The sequence below is a fragment of the Pteropus alecto genome, unplaced genomic scaffold (assembly GCF_000325575.1).
Source record: "Pteropus alecto unplaced genomic scaffold, ASM32557v1 scaffold155, whole genome shotgun sequence".
In the NCBI taxonomy this organism is placed as follows: Eukaryota; Metazoa; Chordata; class Mammalia; order Chiroptera; family Pteropodidae; genus Pteropus; species Pteropus alecto.
In genome coordinates this window covers 19,071,996-19,082,163 of record NW_006438113.1, presented here as the reverse complement: position 1 = coordinate 19,082,163, position 10,168 = coordinate 19,071,996, and the positions used below count along the sequence as shown (strand labels likewise).

Sequence of the window (10,168 nt, the reverse complement as noted above, 5' to 3'; positions counted from 1 at the left end):
CTGAAAGCTCTCTCTCTTCTATTTAAAACTCCCCTCTCCTCTTTTTTTTCTCCAAGAAATGGCAGGTGGATGGGAAAGAGGTGCACTGGAGGGACATAAGGAAAAACAATGGTTTCTTCCGTCATCTATGAGACTGAAAACTGTCCCCAAACAGGAAAAGGTGGAAGTGAGAGGTCTTACTTAGTGAAATTTATCTCAAGCTCTTCCAAACATAAAAATCTCCAAGCCACAAAAAAAAAAAAAAAAAAAAAAGGCTCCCTCTTAAGGGTCTTGCTTTTGGTAGATTTATGGAACTGTTTCCTTTTATTCAAGTCTTCTGAAAGCCACTGAGAAAGAACTCTAAATTGAGGTACATCCCTTGCAAGTTGCTTGGGTTTGACAAATAAAGCAATCATCAAAATCAAGGAGTGTGCACTGCTTTTTAAAACCCTATTTGTCTGACATAATACAGCAGCAGGATGGCCAGGCAATAAATGGCATCACTTAACGTAATCACTTAATGTTGTGCAACCAACGTCAGGTCTCATTGCTTTATCGCTTGCAAAGAGTTTGATAATAAAGTTGATTGTTAGTGTGAAGATATAAATTGTTCAGTAGTTAGAGTCGTTAATAAAAGCGAAGGAACACAAAAGAGAAAAAATAGGTTTTAACAGCCCGAATTCATTGCTAATTGTTTGTACATTCATTATGGGCTGACCAGGGCTAATTATCTAATTAAACTAAAGCTCTGCTACTTTAGAGGAATTTCTCCAAGCTGTAATGGTGGTTATCAATTACCTCAGCAGGTCCTGTTGAAATGTGTAGTTAACTCAAGGCATGTTTTGCTTTTCCCAATAGTAATACATGGCACTCTTGTTGCATGATAATTTATGCTTAGCATAGAAAAAAAAAAAAAGCTTTTCCTTAAAAATATAATATGGAAACTTAATAATAATGGTAAACATTATTTAAACAAGAGCTCTTGCCCATTTTATTCAATGATTTATATTCAGGAAATGTCAATATAATCTGCTTTAGGTAGAAACAATACAGACACAAAAGAGAAATCAAATATCATTGTGTGCATGTTACTGAGTGTTCTCTTCACATCTTGTTTTTAAAAATACATTTAAAAAGTGTTATTTGTGACGCTCTGCAGTATTTCATAGTATTAAATTATATTACTTAATGTTACATAATCACAACTTTAAAAATTCATGGATTTTTTTTAAGTTGGAAGGAAAGCTGTATATTATCTAGACTAAATTCTTCACTCTATAAATAAGGGAACTGAGGTTCCAAGGAGTTAGAAGACTCACCCAAAGTCACACAGCAGGTTACTAGAATGAGGAGAACTGGCATCCTTTCAGTCAATTGTTCTTTCTTCCTTGATTCCTGCTATTCCACTTTCAAATTGTACTGTTGTTTATCACACTCTCTCTAAAATGCTATGAGAGCATCTAGACCTTGTTGTTACTTTTTTTTTCAAAAGCAGCTTTGATTAGTAGCATTTCACTTCTCCAAGGAAACATGTGTAATACTGTCCCTATTTCAAGTCAGTCAAACGTCCCAGATGTCTTCTAAGGTATATATCCAAGAGAGTACCAAAATTTTAAAAAAAAAAAGGTATCATTTGCCTTGTCCAACTAAAAAGGAAAATATAACAAACTTAGTGGATTTTATTCATTAGAGTGTTCAAGCAATTAAATTACATCCTGCTATATTGTTCCTAGGGAATTTGATCCTAAATTGGTAGACCATAAACCATCAAGCAATACTTACTGAATATCCCTTGAAAAAGGCATTTCCCAAGAAAGTACAATTTCATTCTGAAGAATTTTGCCTATCTTTACTTCCTATGATCTTGGGATATGGTGTGTCTGTTCCTTGCAGTGACACAGACTCTGGAACTTTCCCCTGCCCCTTTCACAGTCATTTTTCAGGCAGACACAAGCAGTGAACATACAGTTCTTTTCTGCCAAGTTAAAAAAGATGATTTTCCCTTTCACTGCCTCTTAAAGATGAACATCAACTGTTTCACCACTTGTGATTCAAATCCATTAATTAAAATAAATATAAAGTAAAAATCTTCCTTTCCGCCAAAAGGAAAAGGACAGATGGGAAGCGGAGGAGGTGGAGATAGCTCATGTCTTCTTAGAGAAAAAAGGCGGGGGGGTGGGGGGGGCAGAAAAACAAGAAGCATGAAATGGGGGGAGCATAATTAAGAGAGGTAAAGGGTGTTTGAATTTAATTTACAGTTCAGTATTATTTTGGGTCTCATAATAATTGCACTACATATAGGAGAAGAGGAAAGCCTCTAATACCAAATTTGGAGGGGAGTGTTACAATCTTAATTCACTTCTCAAAATGGCAATAACTGGCCGCTGGCTGTGCTTCAGACTGAGTATAGCAAAAGCTTCTCTTTGTTATTGACTTGTGAAAGACACAGCTTCTTTTTCCCCCCTCAACCTCCCTCTACATGTTCCTAATTTTTAATTTCTTCTTCTCTTGCCCCCCACTGCCTGAACTAAGACACTGGCAAAAAAGAGAAAAAAGGAATTAACATAAGCCCTTCTCCATCTCAAATCTGCATGTACTGTTCTACAGAATAACAGTTTAAAAACAATGTCTATAGCTTACATCACACAACATAACTCCTGTAATTTATCGGTGCAGTGTATAAATCTAAAGTCTAACTTGAACAATTAAAATTCCTGAGCTTAGCATATTTAACTGAATGGCCCATACACCTAAGTGATTTGATTTTAGATAACCACACAAAGCTAAATCAGAGTAGAATGGAGCAGATTTACTTAGCATGATCTCCATTAAGATCCATAAGAGTTACGGTGTGATAATTTCAGATAAATGAGATGAAAGAAAATCCATGTTAGGTTTTGTCTGAATTGTCCTTATAACTATCTCCATCATCCATATTTGGGCTAATGAGATGCTGAAAAAAATCTCAGAGGTCATCTACCTGAATCATGAAGAAAATGGGATCTAGTGAAGTCAAGTGATTTGCTCAAGAACACACAGCTAGTTAGTGGCGAAGCCATGCCTAGAACCAGCTATTCTGCCTTCGCGACTATTTATATTCTTACATCTCGACATTCATTCATGATAATAGATGAGAAATACATGCTAACATTTTTTATACTGAAAGGAAATCCACAAAGTAAACCCCAAATATTTCAAAGTTAGTCTAAAAGTAGGAAAAAAATTATCAATTTACTATGTTCTCCACTAACATAAAATGCAGATGTAAGAGTAAGTTGGCAAGAGCTATTAGAAAAAAAAGAAACCTTCCTGCCCACATGAAAAACCAACAAACACTGCAGGCTAGGAACCCTGAACATTTGAGAATGTCAAAACTTTTATACTCTTTTGACTGGGTCCCAGTGCGATCAAAAGAGATGGACAAAATGAATTCTGATGATCTGAGAAAAAGTCAAATGGTAAGCTATCTTGTGAATTAAGGAAAATAAGACCTCATAAGGATGAGGGCCAGGGAAAAAAGGATGAAAGACAAAATACAAAAGAATGAAGAGATCATATAAATGAGCAGGTAGAGTTAAGAAAAAAATATATGTATGCTGGGGGCTCTTCCAGTTCTACTTGGTTCCTGGTTAATTAAGCAACTATTTAAAAAAAAAATCTCAGCTTTACTCATGCTTGTGTGTGCTTCACCCATTCCTAAATTTAATAGTTAGACATGGACAGGAGGTGAGATTTAAGCTTTATCAGTTTTATCTATCATCACATAGCTGTCAACTCACGAAAATGAAATATACTGAAAGAAATAGATTGCCAAAAAATAGCAAGCCCTGTCAGCTCCACCTACAAAACAGATTCCTAATCTTTACACTAGTTCTCTTGTCTTTCCTCTGTATTACTGCCTCCAATAAGGGTTTCTGCACTGTTACACTTCCCCTACCACCACTCTGAAAAATGTAGAACGGATCAAGTCATCCTCCAATCAATGCTCTCCAAAAACTTCTCACCGCACTTATAATAAAATCCAATTCCCTACAATGCCCCTAAACTCCCTAGAATCCCCTTCCCATGGCCTATAAGGCCTGTGTAATATGGCCCTTGCCTACATCCCCAACTTCATCTCCCTCTAGGAACTCTGAAGGTCATTATGCGCTTTAACCCCACAGACCTTCATTCTGATCTCTAATTATATCAAGCTCCTACCCACCTGTCAAAGTCACAGTATCCAATACCCTGTATCCAATACAACTTTGAGGCTATTTCCTAGACTTGGAATGCACTGATCCCAGATTTTTCCATGGCTGACTGCTTAATATGCAGGAGCAGCTAAAATGTCACCCCACAACCCAATTTAAGGTAACATGACATATACGCGTCACAATATCCTATCATCTTGTTTTCTTTTCATAAACTTTCTTGTCTGAAATTATGTTGTTCATTTACTTGTACTATGTAAAAACCTCCACTCCCAAAATACACACACACACACACACACACACACACACACACACACACACACACACACTTCTTTGCGTATGTGGCTATTCCTCGCCAAATCCCCAAAGCCTAGAACAGTGCCTGGTACCCAGTGAATTCTCACTATTTATCAAATGACAGATTCCATCTATTCTAAACTTTCCCAAATCTTCTTTCTGCCTTGTATTTCTAGCACTTGTTCACTATCACTTCTCTTTAGTCTGTTCCCTTTTCTGAATTTCTTTTGGTCTTCATTCCGCTTACTGCAACACACAGGAAAATTGAACAAGGAGCATAAAATGAAAGACACGAATGGCAATAGAAACACTCAGCCTATGCTACTGGCACTGGGGCAGAAGGTCAAATAAAGGGCTTCTTAAGGGCAAAGACCTTACGATTGATCCATCCAATAGTGCAGCTCTGAAGGGCAGCATCAAAAGGAATTATGAAGGTAGTCTGTCTATCGCCTAAAAAAAGTACTACATGCCCTGTGGACACTCAGCAGTTCTTAAAATTTTTTAACTAGCAAAAGATTCAGATGCAGTAGGTTTCCATATGATCTGGGAATCTACAGTTTCAACAAACTACTCAGGGTCAAGGTGAAGAGCTTGCCTGATTCTTGCACATTGTTTCTCATAGGTTGCCTCAGAATCACCTAGTGATTCGATATCTGGGGGACGACCAGTAATTTGTATTTTTAAAAAGCTTCCTCCCCAAACCAGGTGCTTCTTGGGCAAACCAAGGTTTGATACACAGTATCCGTGACCACAGCAAATGGCCTCTCAAGTCCCAGCAACTTCTTCTGTAACGAGAAAAGCAGCGTCACCAGACTCTGATGCAAACAACAGCTGGGGCCAGCTGTGCAGAACAGTCGTGATCACCAGGGACAACTTCGATCCTCTCATCTCCTAAAAAAAAAAAACTAAAAATTACGAAAACGCCGTCCCATAACCCCCATGGCAGACACTGCTGCCTCGGAGGCTACAAGAAGCTAAAGTTAACAGCCTCCTTCCCACCGGTGAGGCTAAAGGAAAGCGACCCTGGTTGGCCGACTACGCCCGAGCGGTGCCAAAAAGTTAACGACCCTCTTGCTCTGGTCCTTGTGAGGGCCAAAAGCCTCCACCACACCACAGGCCAGCTGCCGTAAGTGCGTCACCCGGCTTGCTGGGGAAGCTGGGAGTTGTAGTTAACTACTTCTCTTGCCCCCCAAATGGCCTTTTTTCAAATAAGCAAACACCTTAGAACTGTAAGGAAGTTCGCTTTATAACCAACAAATCGAATTCTTCCTTTTTCCAGTTGACCAAAGGGAGTTTTCTCAGAGTGCGTGCGGAATATCGAACTACAAGTCCCAGCATGCTCTGCACGGCGCCCAGAGAGCCTGGCCACCGTCGTAGGTGCGGGCCGCCTGAATGAAGCGTCCGGCGTAAGGCAAAGCCTGCCACCGTCTGCACGGCGGTACCTGCTCCCAGAGCGTGAGTGCAGGGTGTGGGCCGTGCGCGTGCGCGCTGGAAGGGGGTGTGTGCCGGTCGCTCCAGGTCGCTGCGGGCGCGTCGCTGCTGAGCTGGGCGGCAGCGGTGCCGCGCGCCCAACGGGCCGATAGTTGCGGGGCCTCCTGCCTCGCCCCCGGCTGCGCGCAGCGGTGGCGGCCTCCGGGGATCGCAAGGGGCGGAGGAAAGGAGGGGGCCGGCCCCGGCATGCGGAGGAACATTCGAGCATGCCCCGAGACAACATGGCCTCCCTGATCCAACGGATCGCCCGCCAGGCGTGCCTCACCTTCCGGGGCAGCGGGGGCGGCCGCAGCGGTTCCGACCGCAGCGCGGTGCCAGGCCCCGAGGCGTCGATGCCGCAGGGCTTCCCGGAGAACTTGAGCAAGCTGAAAAGCCTGCTGACCCAGGTCCGCGCCGAAGATCTGAACATCGCCCCGCAGAAAGCCACGCTGCAGCCGCCGCCTCCCAACCTGCCACCCGTTACCTACATGCACATCTACGAGACAGAAGGCTTCAGCCTCGGTGTGTTCCTGCTCAAGAGTGGCACGTCCATCCCGCTGCACGACCACCCGGGCATGCACGGCATGCTCAAGGTGCTCTACGGCACAGTGCGCATCAGCTGCATGGACAAGCTGGAGGCAGGCGGCGTACAACGACCGCAGTTCGAGCCGCCGCTGCAGGCCCGTGAGCGGGACGCCGTGCGGCCGGGCGTGCTGCGCTCGCGGGCCGAGTACACCGAGGCCAGCGGTCCCTGCGTCCTCACGCCGCACCGGGACAACCTACATCAGATCGACGCTGTGGATGGGCCTGCAGCCTTCCTGGACATTCTGGCCCCGCCCTACGACCCCGATGACGGCCGGGACTGTCACTATTACCGGGTGCTGGAGCCGGTCAGGGCCAAGGAGGCCTCCGGATCTACCTGTGACCTGCCCCGAGAGGTGTGGCTCCTGGAGACCCCGCAGGCGGATGACTTCTGGTGCGAGGGGGAACCCTATCCAGGTCCCAAGGTCTTCCCTTGAAGCCAGTGGCGCCCAGGAGTTGTTGGCTCAAGGCGTGTCCTCAGATCTGGGCCTGGCTGCTGGCGACCCACCACAAGGGCTCTCTCCCTACCCCCAGGCCTGGGCATTCGATCTACTAGAGTGGGCTGTAGCCGCTTCCTCGAGAGCCTTGGGAAGCGCGGGACTCCGGTCGCCTGGCACGGTTATGGGGGCGGGGGAGGCAGGGAGGCCAGGTTGTTTCTTGGCTCTATCACTGCCACCAGGGTTTTGATTTGTGGGGAGAGGAGGGAAGCAGGGGACTTCTTGAAGCGCTTCCATCTTAAAGCCATAATGAAAATATTCTTTCCTCTGTTCTCCATCCTATAGAAAATACACTGAGAGATTTTCTGACCTCCTCTATCCCCCCCACCCCCACCTTGGTGAATAAGGTTTGTTATCCACTTATGTTCTTATGCCCTTTTACTCTTTATTCTTATAGTTTTAACTTATTGACTGTGCATGACCCAGTGGTTTGAATTGTTTTTAGTTCAAGTCATTGGTAAAAACTGGGTGTGAGGAGCTGAGCTACTGTTTAAAGTGAGCTGTCCTGCTTAATTAATTCGTTGTGAAAATTAAATCATTTTCCAGAGTTAGGGGATCATCCCCAAAACATAACTATGCATGTGGAGGACAAGATTTATTTTCTTTCCTCCTCTTGCCCAGTAGCCACATCTGGTTTACTTGGGCAGCATCTACAAAGAAATTTACACCTGTATGTCTGTGACAAATGGTCACATAGAGCTTATCTTCCCCATGAGTCTCCAGATCTGTGAGTTGAGCATATTTCTTGTTGCACATTCACATTTAATGCAAAAACTATATTATCCTCAAGAGACTTTTCTTGTCTTACTTTTCTTTAAGAGGTGATAGAGTAATTCTGTATTTTCTAACCAGAAGATTCAGAGATGCTGAATCAGTATGCTTCCAAACAACTGAATGTAAAACACCCTTAGCCAGGGTCTTGAATTTCATGTCCCTATTTACTTCTAGGGTTTTCCTGCAAAAGTAGAAATGACTGTTTCACATTCTCTCAGCTCTAATACTCCAGAAGGCTGGTGCTTCCAGCTGTGTTGTTGGTTGGCAGTGTTCTTAGAACCCTCCCCCTCAAACAGAAGAGTACCTGTGCTTGCTTCATCTAGTGTGGAAGAGAGAGAAGGCACTGGTGAATGAGACTGGAGAATTGAGATTTAACTATACTGGCCATTGTAGGGCACCAAAACTTGGGACAAAAACACTTCCCAGCCTCATCAATTGAACAGTTGTGCTATCTGTAACTAGTTTTATTCTTGTCCTTTTAATAAGCTGAGCAACTTGACCATGTTTACAAACGCATTGACACCATTTGCTTCAGGCCAAGGAGCACTATAGTTTCCTCTTTTTACTATTTATAGGATTCCTTTTTTCACAAACTTTGAATAAAAATAAACTGTAGAAATAAATATTAAAATTTGCCCAGCTGTCATCTAAGCCCTCTTGATTGACTTGCCTATATGGCAATCTAGTTTTAATATCTAATAAAGGGAGATTTGCTATTGGTGGAAAGTGTCAACCTCGTAGGGAAACGGTATGTGCCTTTATGTACTGGGTTACAGAGGCCCACGGTGAAAGAATATTCCCAATTTTTAAAATAGAATGAAAAAGCAAATTCTTGTTTTCTTTTTCATTTTACAAAAAAGATGCTTAATCAGTGTGACATGCCACTACGTTGTAAAACCAGACAGGCATAATGCCAAGCATTTCCTAATGCTGATTTATGGTAGCTTCACTTTCTGGTGTGGTATAGTATACCTTGAGGGCAGTTTGAAGCAGTTCTTCATGCCATTCAGTTTGAAAATAAGCTCTACATATGCAAATGATGATTTTCTTAAGAAAGTTCACTGAATGGCTTTTTTTTTCATAACAGTAATGAATGGGTATAGTTATCAATCACATACCTATCTGTTTTGAATTATATTGTAGCAAAAAATTGATTGACTTACAAAGATGTGGATTGTGATGTGTATGTTGTAATACAACCTGGGGTACATTAACCTACAAAAACTGGCAATAGGACAGTAATAAAGGAGGAATTGTTTTTCCAGACTTCATTATGAAAAGTTTTAAAATTCAAGTACAAGCAAGATGAATGAAAAAAGCTAAAGTGCTTTTCAGAAGAATAATTGAAGTTGCAGGCCAAAACAGCAATATGGTATCTCTCTAATAGTTTAATAAGAGTAATAAAACTTGGTTCACTAATAAATTCTGAATAAGTTAATGGTGATCACAAAATGCATCTTGTTTTAGTGAGCCACTAAGGGAAGAATATTCTTATTACAAAGACAAATGTGCAAAAAAACCTTGCACCTTTCTCCATAAACTGTTAGTCACAACTGACTTCATGTGCTGCTATTGTGTTTCCATGTATTCCTGCAATATAGACTTTCAGTAACAGCTGGGAAAAAGTTGTCTTCCCCTACAAAGACTAATGAGCACAATGAAACTAATCACTTAACTTTTCTGTTGAATAACAAATGCAATAATTTCTTCTCATGGGTGAGAAGTTGTCTAAATACTTCTGAAGCTTTTTAATTCTCTGGTTATATCAATGGCCACTTACATTAATGGAGAATATTGTGTACCTACCTATTACTTTATGAGAACTGATTTTTTACAAAGCTTGATTTGCATGGATTGAATTTACATCAATTGCTGTATTAATGAAAATGGTGGGCCTATTTTTAAAGTAATATGTGTTTGCCAACGGGTGGGTTCTCAGACCTTTTATCACTAATAGCCCTTCTCCCAAAATACACTCCTTGAGGTCCTCCTTTTGCATTATCCCCTTGTAGGTGCCTCACTCTTGGCATCTCAGGACTCTGTCATCACTCATCCATTACAAATGACTGAATCTTGTGCTATGGCTCTACTGCTCTATGAAGAAGCAATATACCTTTAATTCAGGGCTCTGCCCATCGGTATTCAACTCTAACTTGAGGGCAGTAACACTCATGTAACTTCTGGTCTGAATTCAGGACTTCAGGTTACAAACAGGTTGACCACTGATCACTTCAGTGCAATGAAGCATCTACTGTCAAGGAAATCACTTGTTAAATCCCATATAGATACTGAATTGTCAGATCCAGGGTTGTTTACATTGCTGAATTAAAATCGGTGTACTTATGGAAAATAAAGGCATGTTTGAAATTGTTCAGA

At 42.1% G+C, this 10,168-nt stretch overlaps 1 protein-coding gene across 1 annotated transcript; it reads left to right on the top strand.

The window, feature by feature from the left end:
* Nucleotides 1–5,639: 5,639 nt before the first annotated feature.
* On the top strand, nt 5,640–10,168 carry ADO (2-aminoethanethiol dioxygenase). The gene has a single exon (XM_006915597.3). The coding sequence runs from the start codon at nt 6,167–6,169 to the stop codon at nt 6,956–6,958; it is 792 nt and encodes a 263-aa protein (XP_006915659.1). The 5' UTR covers nt 5,640–6,166; the 3' UTR covers nt 6,959–10,168.